The sequence below is a fragment of the Metarhizium robertsii genome, assembly GCF_000187425.2.
Source record: "Metarhizium robertsii ARSEF 23 chromosome Unknown MAA_Scf_4, whole genome shotgun sequence".
NCBI lineage: Eukaryota > Fungi > Ascomycota > Sordariomycetes > Hypocreales > Clavicipitaceae > Metarhizium > Metarhizium robertsii.
The window spans coordinates 1019543-1040897 of NW_011942182.1; the positions used below are offsets into that span (position 1 = coordinate 1019543).

General features: G+C 51.5%; 5 protein-coding genes across 5 annotated transcripts; 3 read left to right on the plus strand and 2 right to left on the minus strand.

Moving 5' to 3' along the window:
• Positions 1 to 646: 646 nt before the first annotated feature.
• Positions 647 to 4028, plus strand: MAA_08225 (DDHD domain-containing protein; the record flags this gene model as incomplete). Its single annotated transcript, XM_007826223.1, has 9 exons — positions 647 to 916; positions 965 to 1307; positions 1364 to 1443; positions 1497 to 1530; positions 1584 to 2283; positions 2341 to 2573; positions 2627 to 3035; positions 3091 to 3846; positions 3899 to 4028. 9 exons carry the CDS (start codon positions 647 to 649, stop codon positions 4026 to 4028), a joined length of 2955 nt encoding a protein of 984 aa, XP_007824414.1.
• A 624-nt stretch (positions 4029 to 4652) lies between these two features.
• Positions 4653 to 4841, minus strand: MAA_11067 (uncharacterized protein; the record flags this gene model as incomplete). Its single annotated transcript, XM_011413033.1, has 1 exon — positions 4653 to 4841. One exon carries the CDS (start codon positions 4839 to 4841, stop codon positions 4653 to 4655), a length of 189 nt encoding a protein of 62 aa, XP_011411335.1.
• Positions 4842 to 10480: 5639 nt separating this feature from the next.
• MAA_08223 (Beta-lactamase-type transpeptidase fold domain containing protein) lies at positions 10481 to 12261 on the plus strand (the record flags this gene model as incomplete). Its single annotated transcript, XM_007826221.1, has 3 exons — positions 10481 to 10702; positions 10761 to 11782; positions 11853 to 12261. 3 exons carry the CDS (start codon positions 10481 to 10483, stop codon positions 12259 to 12261), a joined length of 1653 nt encoding a protein of 550 aa, XP_007824412.1.
• A 757-nt stretch (positions 12262 to 13018) lies between these two features.
• Positions 13019 to 17362, plus strand: MAA_08222 (DNA-directed RNA polymerase II largest subunit; the record flags this gene model as incomplete). The annotated part of the gene is made up of 1 exon (XM_007826220.1): positions 13019 to 17362. The coding sequence occupies one exon, from the start codon at positions 13019 to 13021 to the stop codon at positions 17360 to 17362; it is 4344 nt and encodes a 1447-aa protein (XP_007824411.1).
• A 366-nt stretch (positions 17363 to 17728) lies between these two features.
• On the minus strand, positions 17729 to 19013 carry MAA_08221 (MFS transporter; the record flags this gene model as incomplete). Its single annotated transcript, XM_007826219.1, has 2 exons — positions 17729 to 18089; positions 18163 to 19013. 2 exons carry the CDS (start codon positions 19011 to 19013, stop codon positions 17729 to 17731), a joined length of 1212 nt encoding a protein of 403 aa, XP_007824410.1.
• Between the last annotated feature and the right edge of the window lie 2342 nt (positions 19014 to 21355).

Consider the following 21355-nt stretch of genomic DNA (forward strand, 5'->3'; position numbering starts at 1 on the left):
ACTATAGTAGTATTTGAGAAAGGATTAGTTTCCCTGCAAAACGTCTGTTTGTGTCTCAACTTTGACGTCGAACCTGATTCCATCGCATGTCTTACTACTCATGGCGTAAAGAACACATAGATATAAAGGGTGCTATAAACTGTGATGAAAAGATTATAAAATATAATATAATAGCATGTTTCAAACCAACCATGACTTACATGCAAATGCACGACCAATAGACTGCTCAGGAGTCGAGGACCCACTCGCCTTTTTTGGATGTCGCGACTCGCAGATCCAAGCACATGCCAGCTCGAAAAGCAGGTACCGACCCAGTGACGTCGTCCAACTGGCCAGTCAGGACAGACCAGACATGTGTCAATAATGCTTCACCACAAGCTTCCTTACCGCCTTTCGACCTCGGAATACGCTCAAACCGCCCAACGGTCTCCGTCGTCCTAGTTTGCGCGCGTATCAGCCAGCCTCTCGCAGCCCCAGCCAGACCCGTTCTCGGGCGGCAAGCTTCACGACGTCGGCGCTACGCATTGGAGCCAGGTGCGCCTTGCGCTCGCAGTACCAGCACCAGCAGCCTCTTGGTTTTCCTCTTGCTGCCGCGAAAACCGTACACCCCGTCGCATGGCTGTCCTTTGGGGCCCGCCCGCCGAAAATGCCTCCCGCACCGGGCGATAAGAAACCTGAAAAGTCCTACTTGAGCTCTGCGGTCGACGTCATCTACCCGTGGTCGAGCAGTCGCACGGCGACGCCCGCGCCGGAGAACAAAAAGGACGAAGGGAAGGCCGCCGTGGCTGATGGGACTGCTACGCCCAAGGCAGCGGCTCCGGCCGACCATGCAATAACGCCATTCTATGGGCAGAGCTTCCGGACGTATCCCAAGGATTGTCCGCCACTAAATGTGCAATGGTTTCATGCGGCCGATGTAGGTATGCGAATGCTTGGATGAAGTCTCGGGGCTGACGTGACTCAGGTGCCGAAACGGAAACCGAAGCTGATCAAGGGACCGAAGAAGGAGGACAAGGAAGCAAAACCGCCTGTTCGGCCGAAGAAGTTTACCCCATTCTCCGAGTCTGACTCGCGGAGGACGGAAGCACGCTATCAGAAGCTTTTGGAGGCGGTAGAGGAAAAACATGACGCTCTCAGAGATTCTCAAAATAGGCCCTCAAAACGACCCAAGTCGGATAAATCTGACACTCTTGACGACTCATATCGGGGCCATACCCGGGTTCCTGTCAACGAGGACTACCTGTTTGATCTTGACATTGAAGAGAGGGAACTCGCGCCGGTGTACTGGTTAGGGCCAATTTATGAAGGTTGGAAACATGTTGAACTTGTGGTATGGAACATTTGTGCTGACGATTGTGGCCAGTACGACGTGGCACTTGGTTCTTCCAGGAGGGCTCGGGTTTGAGACCTTGCGAAGAGAACCTTGCAGCTCAGCTAGAAGAGGTAGGTGTTCACACTAATTGGAGGTCGAGTGGCATGTGTCCTAATCAAAGCAGGGCTACTTGAAAACGAAACCGTGGCTGTTTCCTGGTATGCAGTGGATAAAGGTATTGGGTATTGAATCATGCTGACGGTAATCACAGGTCGGGCCCGAAGCAAGTCTGAAGTAAAGGACACTGCAGGGTCTGCCAAAACAGATAAACCTCACGCAACGGCGGACCAAACGTCCCCGACAGCTACAGCCAGCATGCAAAAGCCACCGGCGGGTACCACCCAGGCGCCGCAACCACCACCAACATATCGTCTATTTGGTGCTTATATGAACAATGTCGCTACATATGAGGACTCAAAAACCGCTTGGATGACTACCGATGGCATGCTCTCATGGGTAGCTGCCTCGGTGTATGAACGGTTCGCTGGTGGTGGCTACATGAGCGGTGTCAAATTGATTAGAGGGTATTCTGAGCCTAAAAAATCCAAGGACAAGGAGGAGACGAAGCCTGTGGCAGAAAATCCCGATATTCCGGGCCTAGACGAACGACAGCAGAAACTGCTGAAGAGAAGATCAGCTCCTCCGGCCACGCGAGATTCGTTAGAGGACTTGGGATATAGCCAAGTTGTAAAGAAGGAGACCCAGGAACGGGAGGCAAAGCTGCAGCGGCAATTGTCTTCCCTTATTGAGAGCGAAGGGCGTACCGCCGAAGAAACCGAGGAACAAATCAGAAAACGCGACGAGCAGGAAATAGAAGACGACTACAATGCACAGGATGGCGAGGCTCAGGGGCGTGAAATTGAGCATTTAGTTCTTGTAACTCATGGCATCGGACAAAGACTAGGTTTGCGGTACGTTGCTTGCTGAGTTACATGTTGCATGGCTTGCTAACTTTTACTACCCAACAGCATGGAAAGTTTAAACTTTGTTCACGATGTCAACATCTTGCGCAAGACTACCAAGTCTGTGTACAGCAACTCAGCAGACTTGAAGGCACTCAACTCTGAGCTTGGTGCTGGGCCCGGGAACTGCAGAGTGCAAGTTCTTCCTGTGTGCTGGAGACACTTGATTGAGTTTCCCAGGCAACAGCAGAAAAAAGCCGAGCACGATCTAGGCGATGCTACAGATGAGGATGATAGCTGTGAGATTTCCGATTGGATGCTGTTGAGAGATCGTATACTGATTACCAACCAGACCCTTCACTCGAAGACATAACCGTGGAAGGGGTTGCCTTTGCCAGATCCCTAATTTCGGACCTCGCGCTCGATGTTTTACTCTATCAAAGCTCGTACAGGGAAGAGATTTCCAGGGTTGTTGTGGCAGAGACTAATCGAATTCTGAAACTCTTCCGAGAGAGAAACCCAGAGTTTAAAGGGAAAGTGCACCTCATGGGTCACTCATTGGGATCTGCCATCTTCTTTGACGTTCTCTGCCGTCAGAGGGAGAGGCATCCTGGTGAAACTCGCCACCCGCTCCGATTCTGGCCCTCGCACAACCGACCTGAAATCAGGCCAAAGGACGAGGAGCTGGAGTTCAATTTCGACGCCTCTGATTTCTTCTGCCTCGGGTCTCCTGTTGGCTTGTTTCAAATGCTGAAGGGGAGGTAGGTCGCATGGCTTGTTGTAAAGAGGTGCTGGACAGACACTAACGGTTGCCAGGACTATTGCTGGCCGCCATTCGCCAAATAGCTTGCCCTCAGAAAGCCCGATGAATCCCGAATACACTGATGATCCGTTCCTGACAGCGCCTGCAGGTACAGGCATGGATGGCATTTCTCCAATCAGCGGTCTGCCCATGTCGGTGTCATCGCCCAAAGCGGAGCAGCTCTTCAACATCTTCCATCCATCCGATCCCATTAGCTACAGAATGGAGCCGCTGATTTCCCCTGCCATGGCGTCACTGAAACCGCAAGCCCTTCCGTACACCAAGAAGGGAATCTTTGGCAATGTCGCGCCGCAGGGCTTAACAGGCATCGGAGCCAAAGTCGGCCAGAGCGTCAGCGACCTGTGGTCGAGTCTAAGCGCCGGCATCGCAAGCAACATACTCAACCGCAGTCTTGGCATTACCAACGAGGAGGTTGCGCGTCTTGCTGCGGAGGAGCACCATGGGGACCAGAAGAGCGAGGCGACTGGCAGTCAGGAAGCGGCGGAACTATCGGATGAAAGAAAGAGGCAGCTGGCTGAAGCGGCGGCCAGAGGACGTCGTGTGAGCGACAATGGCAATTCGGTGACACTCATTGACGACGAGCTGGAGACGCTGTATTCGACGTTCCAGAAGCGGCACGACATGGTGTATCCGGACGAGGAGATGGCTCATGTTAATGACGAGTCACGCAAGGCTCGTAAGCTGCGGGTAGAGGAGGCCAAGGTGCGGGCGCTGAACAGAAACGGCCGTGTTGACTATAGCATTCAGGAGTAAGTGTGTCGTCGATGGCGCCCGATGAGTATCGTGCTAACGCCCATGCAGGAGCGCCTTGGACTTTAATCCGATCAACACGATTGCGTCGCACATGAGCTACTGGGCGGATGAGGATGTCACTCATTTTGTTTTGTCTCAGCTTTTGTCTGGGAAACCGGTGGATAAAAGTGCTAAATGAGTTGTACACGAGGTATCGGAGACTGGTGCAAGGTCATGATGTTACGTCTTGGGAATTGGTTTATGCGCACATGTACATATTGCCTCGTACTGCGGTGGGTTTGACGCCTTGTATAGAATTGGCTGCAATAGATGGAGTTGACGACGTATCTGATAATCTGACTTGCTGTAGTTGGACTGGTGGGAAGACGGCAAGGGCCATGACGAGCTGCTGGTTCAAGGAGCTTTGTGCATTGAGAAATATGATGCCGTACGAGGGAGGCGTGGGCATGAACGTTTGAATGCTAGGCGTTACTTGCACGGCCTGGAATGCAGCACGGAGACCCACTAGCACCGACTGGATGGGCCAAGATTGAATCAATTCAAATTGTCAATTATTTATGCGCTACTCCGTACGGAGTACACATGTATAACGGGCGGCACGAGGCGCCGAGGCTTGGCAGGGTCCTGTCCACAAAATGCCGAGCCATGGCGGCGGCGTGACGCGGAGGAAGCCGGCAGCCCGGCCAGCCGCACTTGGGGATCCTATCTACCCAGCTTTCGGGGTTGATTTCCCCCTGGATACAGATTTCGTCGGGGAAGATGTGCGACATGAGGTTGCCCTGCCGTTTATTTGCCTGCCGCGTTAGTGTCCGCCCACAAGCCGACTTTGTCGTGCGTGCGCATGGTGCTGGCGTACCCCGTCTGATGCGTAGTGGCAGCTCTGGCGGCCGAAGCAGAGTTGGTTCTTGGCCGGTTTCCAGGACGAGCTTGCCTGCGCACTGGCTGCGGCGAGCATGGCGACGATGCTGAAGAGGGTTGTCGAGGGGACCATTTTGGTGTGAGGGGAGGGATGCCGCTTGGTGGCTTTGGTAAAACGCCGCCGAGGAGGACTGCATCGAATATATATATATATATACATACATCAAGTTGTTTGTTGTTTCCCTCTCAGGTCAAATGATAATACGAGCAATATATACACATGGCCACTTCTGTGGGGGCTCGACTGCCTATGCGTCTCCCCTCGCTGATAGTCTGGTGCTGGGGACGCTTTGAAGCACAAATTACAATCATACGATGGTGGTACACGGGAATGGACGTGTTACACAAGGCCTACGGTCACGGGACCTGGGGTAAAATCCCTCACCGACTGCTTGTATTTAGAGAGGCCTTTGGTCCCTCAAGGCCTTGAGGAAAACCAAGGACCTTTGATATCAAAGCAAAGTATTGGCTGAATATGAACACCGTCCCAAGTCCCTCCACACAAGGCCCTTGTCACACACACCAAAAGCTTATATAGGAATGTTTATGTGTAGCGAGTCACCGGCTAGATTGTTACGGCTTCGAGGCTTCGGTTGATCCCACAAACGTGATTGAACTATAGCGTCTACTTGACCAGGCTTGAAATCCAGCTAGCAACTTCAAACCTGTGCTTCTCAGAAATCTACCCTTTGTAACAGGCCGAAATGGACGCGGCATGTCTATTTATTGAGTTGGTGCCGCATCTTGGCTCTTGGTGGGCGGAGGTTCGTGTGACAAGGGCCTTGTGTGCAGGGACTTGGAACAGTGTTCATATTCAGCTAATACTTTGCTTTGATATCAAAGGTCCTTGGTTTTCCTTGAGGCTTTGAGGCCGGAAGACCTTTATTTATATCAAGAGGCGGTGAGGGACCTTGCCCTAGGTCTCGTGATCAGAGCCCTTGTGTAACTATCGTCGGGTTCAAGGCTCGGCTCGTGCCTTCATGGCAACGTGTCATCCGTGTAACAGTTCGTCACCAACACCTTCATTCTTGCCCTTGTTGAAGTTGTCCTCGCCGTCGTCGACAATCTGTTGGGCCGTATAATGTGCGTCCTGGGCGGGCTGACTGACGTCTCTGGTCAGAGGTTCAAGCTGGTTTCTCGGCCGGCTAAGAGCGGCCTGCAGACCTTGGGCAGCCAGGGCAACTGTGCTACCGAAGTAGCTGAGTACATCGGAAGCATTTCACGTCAGTACTGACAAGAGATGAAGTTAAAGCGGACCATGTTGACGGGATGGCTGTGTTGGTGTATTGCTATTGCTGTTACTTTTCTTAGTAACAGTAAAAAAAGGACAAAGCCTCAATGGCTCCCTTATATAGAGCTCGAATACCCAAATTGCTTCTGGACCCTGGCATATTTCGAGTCATGCTTAGATGGGATACCCTCTTCGGCGCAGCACGTCAGTTGTCTGCTGCTGAGTGGTCATGATAATCGCATAAGTGTTTCGTCTGATTCTGAATCGTACGACTGATCACTTGCTTCTTTCCAAAAGAGGAGCCTCTTTGCCGTGCCGGCCAACTTTAAAACAGGGTTGGATATTCTCCATACCGAGCATTGCAGGAGGCAGGGCTGCCCAAGCCGGGAGCCCCAAGCCGGGAGCGAAGGCGTCTGGTGATCTGTTTCAGAAAGAGCGGTTGAGTCAGGCGAGTTAAGCGCCCGGCAGCTGGGCCGGTAAATCAATGCGCAGTGGAGCGTGACGAGACCAACAAGGCGTATTTTCCTGGTGCAGTCTGGTCATCTTCTGGGCCAAGGCAGATTCGAAGCAAGACATTCCGTTCCCCGGCGACTACCAACATCTCGACTCCACCATTCGCCATGCGTACCAGACTTTGGAATTGCCATGTTGTACAACACTTGTATTGATTAAAATAATTTCAGAAACAAAGATAAGAAGAAAGGGCTAGATGATCATGCAAGACATCTGGGGACCCTATGTTTTGGCCGATACACTTATCCCCACAGCACTCATGCATGCTGCTCCCAATAGAGGGAAGCCAAGCGAAAAAACTCGGGGCGCTTCCAGCTAATTGCATCGAGTCTGGCACCCACGTGCATGCCTCCAGCCGCAACGCCTGACTAGCCCTTGCACAATGTAAAGATTAAAAAGGACGAGCAAAAAAAAATGTTAATTAAAAAAAAAGGCAAAAAAAATGTTTAGCTTCTCTTTGATTGAGCGTGTCATCCTTAGTGCAGGGGCCATGCTAATCTTCTCTGTGCGTATGTTAGTAACAGAGTTCGAACCGTCGACCTTGTGGAGGAGGAAATGTGGGTACTGACCTGTATCGTTTCAAATAAACCAAATGCCCGAAGGCGAAGGAAGGAGCAGTATTTAGCTTTATATAGTCATACTTTTGTGGGCCGCTCGGCCGCAAGCGCAGCGTCGCACAGTATATGGACGATAAAAGCGCTCATAAAATACGTAACGTGACCAGATAAGTGTCTCGATATGTCATCATGTACAACGCAGCAATGAGGGGATAAAAAGCGAGGCATACTGGACAAAAGCGACAAGGCGGCCTGGCGGGAGAGACGGGGAATTGGGACATCATGTACCGTACGAGGGAGGGTGGGCTGGTAAAAAAAATTTTCCCTTTCATTCTATGGATTTGGTGTAATTCTCTATTTGAAACCAAGGGATAAATAAGACATGCAATCTTGTGGTTTGCGTGTCTCAGTTCCTTGTTGGTAGCCTCGTCGAAATTATCTTCAGACTGCTCCGGTACTGAAGCAACACAAACAAACGTCTGAGGGCCGGAAGTATTGTGGGCACAGCTTGTAACAGTTCTTCAGTATAAAGAGGTGCAGTACTAAAATACCCAGAGCGCCAGTGCCTAGACGATCGCTATTTGTACCAGTAATACGAGAAGCACTGGGAGTTAATTTGGAAGTTCAAGCCCTAAGCCCTCTGGTTTTATAACTCCATTTGACTACTCTTTATTATCTCTTGAACACTTATGAACACGAAAGCCCTGGTCTCAGCGAGGCCCTGATAAAGGGGTAGGTAAAGTGGCGAGAGGCGGATATTCACCCCTTGATCGAAGCTGCCAGAAGGTCTGCGGGAGTCATGAAAGTGCTATTTGTCACGGATGGCTTCAATCTTTTATCAACTGTTTTCGACCAAGGATTCTGCCTTGACATAGTTTGATACATGATGGCAAGGCGCAGAGACGGAAGGTAGGGTCAGATCCTGATGCTTGCCAACGTGCCACATTTCATCACGTAAAACGCAGGCCAAGCTCCGCTTTCACCAACCATTGAGCTGTTTATGGTGATGCAGCTGCCACATGAGGAGGGGCGCTCCGGCCTAATAAAACCGTACGGGGGTTGTAATGTCGGTTACATCGATGTCATGCGGGATATGAAAATCTACTTACTCATGACATGAGGCTCCGAGTTGGAAAATCCATACAGTAAACTTTATCCATATCCCAGAGCCCTGGAATATATTGTCTTTGGCGCCGTAGCCCATGTTTCCCTGCTAGGGGCACTTGGGAAGCATCTCGCTGTATTACCCGAATCAGTCCTCGGCCCGTCCAGTCCTCCCTAGCCCTACAGCCCTGCAGAATAAAGTTCGAAGATAGTGTGCGAGGGAAAAAGAGCCTGGTCAATATGGGATAATTCCCCCCTACCGAAGAGAAGCTTGATCTACCGAACACAGCCTCATGCCAAGCTTGGTAAGGGATGTCGCTACGGCTATTAGGTTGGACCATCAAGCTACAAAGGAAGTTCTATTAATAACGTTTGACAACGTACATCCCTACTTCTCGGCTTCAGTACTCTCGTTGGGCGTTTTTTGGTTTCAGACAAGTGTCGGCTCGAAAAGATACGCCTTGTAGCCGTCAAGGATGGACTGATTATCGGCACGACAGCTTCCGTATGCCGTAAGGTCATTCTCATTTTGATACAACGGGCGTCTTATTCAGTCAAGCTGTGAGATATCTGTTCTTGGAGGAGAAATTTTATCGACCCATGGGTCTCCCCCTGCATGTAATTATTGAGTGCTAGCCAAACCGTGTGTTTATAGTTACGAAATCGAAACTGCCCCTTATTATGCACGCCTGTCCGGGCGTCGGGAACTGATATCCCATCTTTGGGAGACTAATTACAAGATAGAAATGGAATTCGTTTTCTTGCATGTGCAATCATGGAGCTTGAAAACGAGTCAATGACGAGTTTTGACATCCTGAACGGCAAGCTACCAAGCACTGTTGGCCAGCTAATACGGCCACTTCAGCTTCACAAACTACCAGAATAAAGAAATCCAAAGGAGGATTCACGGTTCTCATGATATGGACTATGCGAGAATTAGCAGATATGTTTCCTGATATAAATCAGACTGGTCAGTGGTGAGCTCAAGGCTCATCCCTGCACAATATTGAAATGAATACCCGCATGCATGCATCAAGAATGGCTGGAACTAGTTCACTCTATACTAATGCGTGACTCGGCCAGCCAATTGAGCCAGGTTTCACCTTTCCGGGTCCCCAGAGTGTGCAAATGGCCGTTTTCAGCCTCAGCAACGTGAGCATTGAGCGGTGTCGCATCGTCTCACACAGCCACGCGAACGCCAAGTCGGAAGAGACTCCAACAAAATCCACTTTCTTCGACCCCAACCTCTTATGGACAACAGTGCTGGGACCCTCATGGTGCGATCGCACGGGACTTTTATTCGCGCGGAATGGGACGGTTGTGGCGTGGAGGCAAGAGTTGGCCGGCAAAGACGGAATGGTGCAGCGACGTAGAAGTCCTGCTGCGCGAGTTTAATAGGGCCACTCGGTTATGACAATACGATTTGATGGATATGTGTAGTCGCAAAGACTTGGACTGTTACCAATGAGGAGATGAGATACAAGAGATGGGACTATATTGTGCCGCGTTCCCGTCAGTCAAGGCGTCTTGTCAACGTCCACCAGAAGGGTTCCCGATTTCCAGAATTCATCAGCCACCGCATACATCGAATGAACAGTGCGCAGCATCGCCGGGGTGCTATATTTGGAAACCTCGAAAGCTTGTTAGTCAACTCCACTAGTTGCCATAGCCCGTTGCTAACACAGATCCGTCCGGCGTGGCAATGCAATCGCGCAGCGCAGCCGGGGGTAATAGACGACCCAGACGGGAGTCGAGCAGGCCTTTTGAAAACCAGTCCGTCCGTTGATGTCATGTCACTTCAATCTCGCGCGTGAAACGGCCAATGCCCATCGTGTGGGAGGCGCTATAAGGAGCCCGACCAAGTACGGACACACATCGAGTCAACACACATCGGGTCACGACCCCCCCCCCCCCCCAGAATAGCACAGCCTGATCTTTTTCAAGACCCTACAGATCCATTCAACCGGGAACTGCTTCCCACGAGGCAGAATTCGTCATTTGCAGTGGTTTCTCAGCCTTGTGCCGCATCTTGCATGAATGTCGCTTGCGTAACGGGAATAGCGCCATGATCAGGGAACTTCTGAATAGATTAATAGATTCAGACGACGGGACAAGTAGTGATCTGCAGACAGTACAAAAGTCTATATGAAGGACTCCAAGTATTCGGTTTTTCTGTCCTCGACCTGCTGGCTTACTTTGTCAAGCATCGAGTACTCCGAGCAAGACTTCACATTCTTTACTAACAACAAGTCTTCACGCTCCTTTACGATCCAACCTAGTTTGTTTGATTATCTTCGAAACATCACCATGGGCTTTTTGCGAAGTCCTCTCCTGGGCATGGGCCTAGCCCTCAACATCGCGTGTGCAAGTCACGCTGATGCTCTGGTGCCGAGAAGAGGCACGAACAACACTTCTGGCCAGAATCTCCTCACGAGCGAGGTTGCCGACTTCGTCAAGGAACACATGGACTATTGGAAGATTCCCGGCATGGCCATTGCCGTTGTGGACAAGGATGACATCTTTACGCAGGTATGTGCCGCTTCGTCAAGACTTGACTCAGACGTGTTTCTAACTGTCATGTCCGCAGGGGTACGGCTTCTCGGAACTGCCCGACAAGAAAGTGACTCCCGACACGCTCTTTTACGGAGGATCGACCACCAAGGCCCAGACCGCTGCTTGTCTGTCTGTGCTTATCAAAAACGGGTCGTACGACGCGTTGGCGAACGGGTGGGCGACCAATATCTCGTCGATTTTGAAGGACGACTTTGTCCTCGAGAACAAATGGGCAACGGAGCACATCACGCTCGACGATGCCGTCAGCCACCGCAGCGGGCTGCCGCGCCATGATCGTGCTCTGATGCGCGAAAAGAACGGAGTGCCTCTCTCCACGGCGGACCTTGTTCGCAACCTGAGGAACTTGCCTTATATTCACGAGCCACGAGTAGCGTCCTATTACAACAACCACATGTATGTTGTTCTGTCTCATGTCATCGAGACGGTGACCAAGAAAGGCTTGAAGCAGGTCATGAGAGAATTGATCTGGAACCCGCTCGGAATGAACTCGACATACTTGGGACTGGCGGACGCCCAAAAGGCGCACAAGGACCTTGCCAAGGGATACCTGTGGATCAATCAGACGGAGCAAATCAATGGCACCAGACAAGCGAATCAGACTGGGCAATTCAAACCGGTTACTTATATGCCGATGACTGACTTGAGCGGATCGGCTGCCGTCATCTCCAACGTGAGAGACTATGCGCAGTGGATTCGAGGTCTTGTAAACCACACTCATATCTTCTCCGAAGACGTGCACGACGATATCCGCACCGCGAGGTTTATATTCGATCCAGCTCCCCAGTTTGGCTATGATATCGACCTATATAGTCTGGGTTGGTTCCGAAATGTACTGAAAGGACACTTGTTTTACCGACACGATGGCGTCATGCTCGGTTTCAGGTCAATGGTCTACTGGTTTCCCGAAGAGAAGTTTGGCTTCGTTATATTTGCAAACTCAGATACGGCAGCGACGGCCAATAACATCATTGCCCGAAAGCTCGTGGCTATGAAACTCAATATCCCAGAGAAGGAAGTCTTCAATGTCACTGCGAGGTTAGTCAAATCCCCCTCCCCCCCTCTTTCCCCAGCGCAAGAACCATGACAACTAACTGAGACACGATAGTCGTGAGGGCATCACGACGCCCGAGCAAGACTTTGAGGTTGCGGTGAAGAAGTACTACCCCAACCACACCATCTCCGATCCGTCCTTTTCTTTCAAAGACATGGAGGGCACGTACGTCAACGCTGGATACGGCACAATGACACTTCGCTCTGCCCCAGGCCCGAAGAACGAGACGGTTCTTATTGCCGAACGCCCGGATATGTCGTGGGACTATACGTATACATTCAGGCACATTTTCGGGGATAAGTGGATTTCGGGACTATCGTGGAGGGAAGAAAGATTTAATACTGGCAGCTTTGGTCCCGCCGAATTTATCAAGGGAACTGATGGAAAGCCGGCGGCCTTGAAGATGACATCGATGCAGGGTACCACCTCGGAGGGCAACATTACTTACAACAAGACGGGGTAGAGTTAGAGTCATGGGGCTAGTCTCGGAGTGTAAATTACCCTTCGTTTATCACGTACACCCGCTGGCCGTCCTTGCGAATCGTTAGCAAAGATGGGCCAAACGGCTCTGCAATCGGACAGTCAAGTCGCGTCCATCGCCTTCACGAAGGCAATGGGGCGGCGATGAAGCTTTAGAGACATAGATATAGAGTGCGGCCACTAGACTATGTATATTTTGTGGCAAGTCGATTTCAAACATGAAGTGATAGTACTTAATTTAATAATGTCCGAGAATATACGAGTCCTTGATGCCGACTTTGAAATATGTCTCGACTCTCTCCTCGACCAGAGCCGTGTAAGTCGGTTTGCGCTAAGCCCAATTGGGAACCCCATAACCCCACCTCAGCAGCTGCATGCGCACCCACTTCGTCACGCCGGAACCAAAAAGTCGAGGTGGATGCTGCCATAAATTTTATCGTCGTCGCCAACCATAATTCCGAACTTGACGCCAATATTTCTAGCCCACGTCCAAGAGTCATCGTTCGCGACACCCCTCTCGGAGGGCGCAACCCATTCACTTCCTTTGCTTCTAGCCATTCGTGTGTTTCTGTCATGTCGCTCGGGCTTGTTCTGCGATCGCAAACTGCGGCTGCCTTGTGAGACCCCTCCGAGTCCGAGTCTCAACCACGCCGCCAGCACCAGCTCAACGTCAAGGCTAAGCCACGAAAGCCTCGTCCATCTCGCACGGCGCGATACCAAGCGACGCTCTACGACTCAACATGATCCACTCGACAGAGGGTCCTGTCAAGCAGCAGCTTGAGGACAAGCTGCCCAAGCGCTTCAAGGGCATCAAGTTTGGCATTCAGTCGAACCAGGACATTGCCAACCAAGCCGTCCTTGAGGTATCGGACCGACTGCTGTACGATATTGAAAATAACCGAGCTCCATATCGCCATGGGCCTTTAGATCCGAGGCTGGGAACCTCGAGCAAGAGCGGCAAATGCGACACTTGCCATGACTCTCTACAGAACTGCATTGGGCACTTTGGCCATGTCCGATTGCCTCTGCCGGCCTTTCATATTGGCTATTTGCGGTTCATCATGTCCATTCTGCAGGAGATTTGCAAGGATTGTGGAAGAGTGTTATTGGAAGAGCCCGAACGGCGGTCCTTCCTCAAGGAGCTGAGACGGCCGATGGACAACCTCCGCCGTACCCAGATTTGCAAAAGAATCAACGAGCAGTGCCGCAAGTCCAAGACTTGCCCCTACTGTGGATCGGTGAATGGCCAGATTCGAAAGATCGGCGTCCTCAAGCTCACGCACGACAAATTTTCCTTTTATAATAAATCTACCGCCGCCAAGAAGGTTCCTCCCGAAAGCAAAGTCAAGTTCGACGACTCCTTCTCTGAAGCAAAGCGCGAGAATCCCGAGCTCGAGAAGCATCTTCGCAAGGCCATGGAGGATCTCAACCCTCTCAGGGTATTGAACCTCTTCAAAATGATAAGCCCAACGGACTGCGAGCTGCTTGGTCTTGATCCAGCTGAGGGACGTCCAGAAATGTTCATTTGGCAATTTGTGCCCGCGCCCCCGGTGTGTATTCGACCCTCGGTGGCACAGGATAATGCCAGCAATGAAGATGATCTTACAACCAAATTGGCCGATATTGTTTGGGTGAGCGGCATGATCCGATCAGCCCTACAAAAAGGCTCTCCCATCCAAACAATCATGGAACAGTGGGAGTACCTGCAGACTCAGATAGCCATGTACGTCAACAGTGATGTTCCGGGTCTGCAGCAGCCAGGATTTGGCAAATCCACCAGAGGTTTCTGCCAGCGATTAAAGGGAAAACAAGGTCGGTTTAGAGGTAATTTGTCCGGAAAGCGAGTCGATTTCTCTGGCCGTACCGTTATTTCGCCCGACCCCAACTTGGGGATCGACCAAGTTGCTGTCCCCCAGCTTGTCGCCAAAAACTTGACATATCCCGAAAAAGTCAATCGGCAAAACATCGAAAAGCTACGCCAATGTGTCCGAAACGGCTGCGATGTGTGGCCTGGAGCGCAGGGAATCCTCAAGAAAGAAGACGACAGTTACTACAAATTCAATCTACGCTTTGGTAATAGAGATTTGGCGGCCAAGCAACTTAGCTATGGCGATATTGTCGAACGCCACCTCGAGGACGGTGACGTGGTGCTCTTCAACCGTCAACCCTCACTTCACAAGCTCAGTATTATGAGCCATCTCGCCAAGATTCGACCCTGGAGGACATTTCGTCTCAATGAGTGTGTGTGCAACCCGTACAATGCTGATTTTGATGGTGATGAAATGAACCTTCACGTTCCTCAGACAGAAGAGGCGAGGGCAGAGGCTATCAATCTCATGGGCGTCAAGTACAATCTAGCTACCCCCAAGAACGGAGAACCGATTATTGCTGCAACGCAAGATTTCATCACAGCTGCTTTCTTGCTAAGTAGTAAGGATCGATTCTTTGATCGCAAATCGTTTTCATACATCTGCATGCACATGATGGAGCAGGGAACTAAAATCGAGATTCCCCCTCCCGCTATTGTGGCACCCAAGGCCCTGTGGACTGGAAAACAAATATTCAGCATCATGATGAGACCAAACAAGGACTGTTCCGTCAAGATCAACCTTGACGCAAAGTGTCGAGCATACAAAGCGCGCCCCGGGCAATGCCCTGATATGGACCCCAATGATGGCTGGCTTGTTGTTCGCAATTCAGAGGTCATGTGTGGTCGTATGGACAAGTCAACCGTCGGATCTGGAAAGAAGGATTCCATCTTCTATGTTATTCTTCGAGATTTCGGCCCAGACGAGGCAGTTATTGCCATGAATCGGCTAGCCAAGCTTTGTGCCAGAGCGCTCACGAACCGAGGATTTTCTATTGGTGTTGGCGACGTCTTTCCTACAGAGACTCTGAATGTCGAGAAAGAGAACTTGGTATCGACCGCCTATAAGATGTGTGACGATCTTATCGAGACTTTTAAGCAAGGCAAACTAGACAAGGCTCCGGGCTGTAACATGGAGCAGACTCTGGAAAACTCCATCTCTGGTATTCTCAGCAAGGTTCGACAGCAGGCCGGTTCTTACTGTATTGATACTCTGAGTCGAAACAACGCTCCCCTTATCATGGCGCAGTCTGGCTCCAAGGGCTCCGATATTAACGTTGCTCAAATGGTGGCCGTCGTCGGTCAGCAAATTATTGGTGGGCAGCGAGTTCCTGACGGGTTCCAAGACAGAAGTTTGCCTCATTTCCACAAGAACGCTCGCCAACCCCCCTCTAAAGGCTTCGTCAAGAATAGTTTCTACACGGGATTATTCCCCACGGAATTCTTATTCCACGCCATTTCTGGTCGTGAAGGTCTGGTCGATACTGCTGTCAAGACTGCTGAAACTGGTTATATGTCGCGACGACTGATGAAGTCACTGGAGGATTTATCAACTCAGTATGATGACACTGTCAGAACATCAGGAGGTGGCATTGTTCAGTTCCAGTTTGGAGCTGACAAGCTCGACCCTGTTGACATGGAGGGCTCCGCTGAACCCGTCAACTTTAAGCGAACTTGGAGTCACGCCGAAACACTTACCTGGGATAATGAGGAGGCCGCCATGACCCCCAGCGAAATCAGGGCATTCTGTGACTCCATGCTTGCTGTTGAGCGAAAGCGGTTTCCCAGGCACGGATTAGCATATGGTGAGAAGCTTGACTACGAAGACACAACGGATTACGGTATCGATGAGCACGAAGGTGCCCGTCGCTTCCTAAAGACCATCGAAAACCATGTAGAAGGATTGGCTTCCAAGCTCGAGAAGGTCCGAAAGCTGGCTGGATTTGATGGCGACAAGATGCTCAGGGCCACTGCTCAAGATCATGCTGACCGTACTGCCAAGGTGACGGCAACAACGTTGCGGCTCTTTATCAAGATGTGTCTTGAAAAGTACAAGAAAGCCCACGTGGAACCTGGCCATGCTGTCGGAGCCGTTGGTGCTCAGTCCATTGGTGAACCTGGTACGCAGATGACGCTGAAAACTTTCCATTTTGCTGGTGTTGCCGGTATGAGTATCACACAGGGTGTACCGCGTATCAAGGAAATCATCAATGCCTCCAAGAATATCAGTACGCCGGTTATTACATGCCCTCTGATGAACGATAAACAAATTGAGGCCGCAAGAGTCGTCAAAGGCCGTATCGAAAAGACGTACATCTCGGACGTGCTACATTTTGTCGAAGACGAATGGCGTCCTGACGAGGGCAACGTGGTACTACAAATTGACCGAAGCGCTCTGTCAGACCTACACCTGGGCATTGGTATTTATGACATTGCCGAATCCATCTGCAAACAGCGAAAACTGAAGATTCCTCGGGAAGATCTGTCTGTCTATGGCGAGAGGATCGTCATTCGGGTACGAGATGCAAGTGACATGCCTGCCAGAAAGACGACACGTACCAAGCCAGCCCTCGAGGACAGCGGCGACATGTTACTGCGAGCCAACTTTTTGCGTCGCGCGCTCCCGCACGTCCCCATTTCTGGGTATTCGGAGGCTACTCGTGCCATTATTCAAACATCGGAGCAGAACACGCACACGGTGCTTGTCGAAGGTTATGGATTACGCGAGTGCATGACTACAGAGGGAGTCATTGGCACCCAAACCCGGTCAAACAACGTCATGGAGTGTCGTGACGTGCTTGGTATCGAAGCTGCACGAAGCACCATTGCCGATGAGATCAGCCAGGTCATGGGTGACATGGGTATCGACCCTCGACATATGCAGCTTCTTGCCGACGTCATGACGTACAAGGGAGAGGTGCTAGGTATCACGCGATTTGGTCTCTCCAAGATGCGCGACAGTGTATTGCAGCTGGCATCGTTTGAAAAGACGCCGGACCACTTGTTCGAGGCTGCGGCGGGCATGAAGACGGACCAGATTGAGGGTGTAAGTGAGTGTATTATCATGGGACAGACGATGGCTGTGGGCACAGGTGCATTCCAGGTTGTACGACGGCTGGGGATCCGACCAGGGGACATGGCGCAGAAAAAGACACTATTCGAGGATGCGTGGAATTCGGAAGTGAGGGGGAAGAAGAAGGCAAGGAGGAGGGCATAGGGCGCGTCATGCAAGAGTTTGTCGAAAATAAAAACGCTTTTCAGTATATCAAGTCATGAAAGTCAAGTACAGTCTATCCGAAGGCGATGTCTTACAAGACAGTAATCACCGCCAACTCGTCTGCCCCAGCCATTACATCACCCATCGCCCATCGCTCATGACCTCGTCTCCTCATCCCTCGCCCTTCGTCGCTCTCTTTCCTTGAAAACAACCAACAGTCCCAAATCATAGCAAACCTTCAAGGAACCAGCACACACAAAACTGACCCAGAACAAGTCATGGTTTGCCAAGACACCGGTGATGAGGGGTCCCAGACTTTGCGCACTCGTCTTGACGACATTGACCAGCCCCATGACTGCGGTCCGCTCAGAGGGCAAGAGAATGGCGGCCAGGAAGGCGGAGCGGGGAGCCACGTCCATGGATTGCGTGCACGCGCGGAGGGCCAGCAGTGTGAGGGAGAGGGAGACGTTTGAAGGGAGGGGGAGGAGGGCCAGGAACACGGACGAGGGGAGGTGTGTGAACACCATGGTCTGTGGTCTTTTTGTCAGCTTCGTCTCTCCCGGTGTTGGCGTTTCCAGAGCTCACCTTGACGTTTCCCAGGCGTTTGGAAATGGACGAGGCCACGATGACGGAAGCCGCCGAGATGAGAGACGTGACGAAGAAGATGGAGCCCAGGCGGCCCTCTTCAATGCCGAACCGCGAGCGAAAGTAAAACGTCACCCAGGACCTGCGCCGAATTAGCAGCCGACGACGAGGTGCAAGCAAGCAAACCAAGACACCGAGGGAAGGGAAGAACCTACAGCGGCGCGAGGCCGGAGGCAAACGCATCCAGGCCAAACAGCAGACACAGGGTGGCGGCAATGGCCCTGCTCTCGGCTGTGACGTGCGGCATCAGCGACCTCCACGACCTCCTCTGCGGCGGCGCCTCCTCGGCCGCGGCGAGCAGCGGCTCCGTCTCCGTCCCCGTCCCCGAGGGCCGCCCTTCCGTCGCGGTCTTGCCCTCGGCCTCGACGGCCCGTGACAGGCCCAGCGTCAGCAGCAGTTTGACGGCGCCCAGGCCCGCGTACCCCCAGAAGACGAGCCTATAGGCCTCTCCCGAGTCCCAGCCGGCGCGGACCAGCGCGTGTGTCGCCCAGCCGCAGGACACGATGCCAAAGGCGGTGCCCGCGGTCCCGAGCAGGCTGTACCAGGCGTAGACGTCGCTGCGCTCCTCGCGGGCCGTCAGGTGCGCGACGATGCTCTCCTCGACGGCGCGAAAGGGCCCAATCTCGTTGCCGCTGGGGGAGATGACGCCCAGCACGGCGGCGGCCAGGAGCACCCAGTAGTTGCGGAAGAGGGCAAAGGCAACGCCGCTGAGGGCCATGAGGGCGGCGCCCGCGGCGAGCGTGGCCCTGCGGCCGATGCTGTCCGCGGCCAGGGTGAGGAAGAAGCTGATGACCATGTCGCCGGCGAGGGTGAGCGTCATGAACAGGCCTGACTGGGCGCGGTCGTGGCCCAGCGACTCGAGGTAGCTGACGAGGATGAGGGTCGAGGCGCCGTAGGCGAAGAGGCGCGTGAAGCGCTGCGCCATGAGGAGCCGGATGTCGGGGGCGCACGAGGCGAGCGTCGCGAGGCCCAGCTCGGCGAGGGCGCGGGAGAGGAGGCCCGGCATTGTGGGAGCGGGTTGATGCGGGTGCGAGATGGTTTCATGGCGGGCGGGCGGTTGTATTGTACGGTCGTTGTGTCTTTTATAAGGACCAGTTGACGTGTAAGTGAGGAAATGTGGAGCTGTGAAGTAAGTTTTGAGGCTGCTCGGAGCTAGCCCTTCATGTCCGAGATATTTCCGCACCAGTTACTGACTGGCTGTGACGACTGCGATAATAGTAGGTAGTATGAATTGATTGTGTTGATTTTTTCAAGGTTGGGCAAAAAATAATAAACCAAAAATTACATACAACACTAGGTATTCGCTGGTCGTCACCGACCCAACTACTAATCTAGCGCTCGCTAGGTTATTCAGGGAGATCGGACGGGATCCTAAGTTTTACTAGCGGCTGTGGTCGTATGTGCCTGATGGTGGTGTAATTACAGTTATATAACCTTTGTTAGGTAGGAGGTTTTACGCCGCCTTGGGAAGCGTGGTTGTGTCTGCTACTGCGAGTAGTACGTTCGATTAAGGTTAAATCTAGTAACAAGGCCCAAAGAATAGCGAAGTTGTCTTTTACGACAAGTACATGCAGGGCCAAGTCCTTTATTCCACATGTCTTAATCACACATATTGGCAAGGACAAGATAAAGTCGACATCCTCTACCCAGGCACCTTGAGATTTATTCATTACACATCTATACTATTAAATCAAACAAGGACAAAGAAGCGGACTATAGATTCAACGTGTCGGCATGAAATCCATCATCTCATAGTTTCGCAACCAGCTTCGTCTGCTTTGGACGCTTCCAAACATGGACAAACCCAAAGCATAAGTGTACTAGGATGGGCCATCAGCGGATGAATACAATGTAGCCTCGGACACCAGACACTTTCTAGTACAGCCATGGCATGTTCTTCAACACTGATGGCGCAGTATAGCGCGCATCGTCGCATATAGAAAGACGCCGGCGCCAGACGAGCTGGCACTAGGTTCGACAGGTAAAGTTACGAGCTGCAACACGTCTGGTGGTTTCTATTCCATTCTTTTTCATTTTCCTGGGGTATAAAGCTTCAAGGTGCCCGCCTTTGGAGCAGCATCAACACTTACCAGAACAATCATAACTAGACTCAAGCACTCAAGCACTCAGCATTCAATCATTCAATCATTCCAGCATCCAAGCACTCATATTCTCACATACCCGTATTCTCAAATTTTCACGCTGAAATATCCAAACGAGCAAAACACCGCGCGCGACGCACGACCACATACCACCAACCCATCACACATCATGCGCATCTTTTCCAATATCGCAGCCCTTGGCTGGTGCGCTTACGGGCTTATAGTCTTTGATACCACATCAAACGTCCCTCCTTCATTGGGATTTTTCGCCAAAGTCCGCTACTACCTCTTCCGTCCACGAGTATTCCGTTGGTTCGTGCGATTCACGGCCTACTTTACCATAGACTTTGGAATCAGGTGTCTTGAAGATTGGAGACTACCAAATAAAACAGAAGCCCACCCCATCGTTTTTCTGGTTCTCTATATCTTGGCAGTTCTCTTGTCAATAATGGAGTTGATTGCAAAGGGGCCATGTTTCAAGGAAATTGCGAAAGAGGCATGCCTGGATTGGGCCAAAGAAAACGATCCTGACATGTATGCGCTCCTGTGCGCGAGGGACGCTGAAACGGCAAATCAAAAGAAAAACTAAGGACCCTGGACACCATGGGATTATGAGATTGATTTGAGTCATCACTGCAAGCCTTTGTGGGCATAGCGACTGTCGCCCTTGCGTGATTTCAAGATATAAGTCAGTAGGTGGAGGAGAGTTGACGCAATATTTGATGGTGGAATCTCGCTGTGAGGATTTAAAGCATCTATGGACTACTTTGATAAAGCACCAATTCTATCATTTGGCTCTGTGAATGAAAGCTGTTTCCGCTACTGAGTGTATCTCTACGTCCCAGCCCTCTGTGCTCTTGCTTTAATGCTCGCTCGGTGTCACACGGAGGTCACCCGGTTTTCTACGTAAATCTGCCAATGTGTACATGATGACATTTAAAAATCGTCACTCAAGTCAAAGACACGCTTCCCACCTGTCTGCCTTGTCCTGCGACCAGAACCAGCTGATGGAAGCAAGAGAAAGATTTGTTCAGCATCGGTCTCGAATTGGGTCATGTTCAACAGTCAAGTCGGTGTGTAAAACCTTGCCAGAATTATCGAAACGTTTTTGGACGGACAAGTGAATTTCTCTTTTTTTGGACGAACGGGATAAGTTCTGAGTGAATTGCTCGGCGGGCTCACTCTTTTTGCTAGGTGCGCTTACCCCCCTTAGTAAGTAAGTATTTATTATATCTAAACTCTCCTT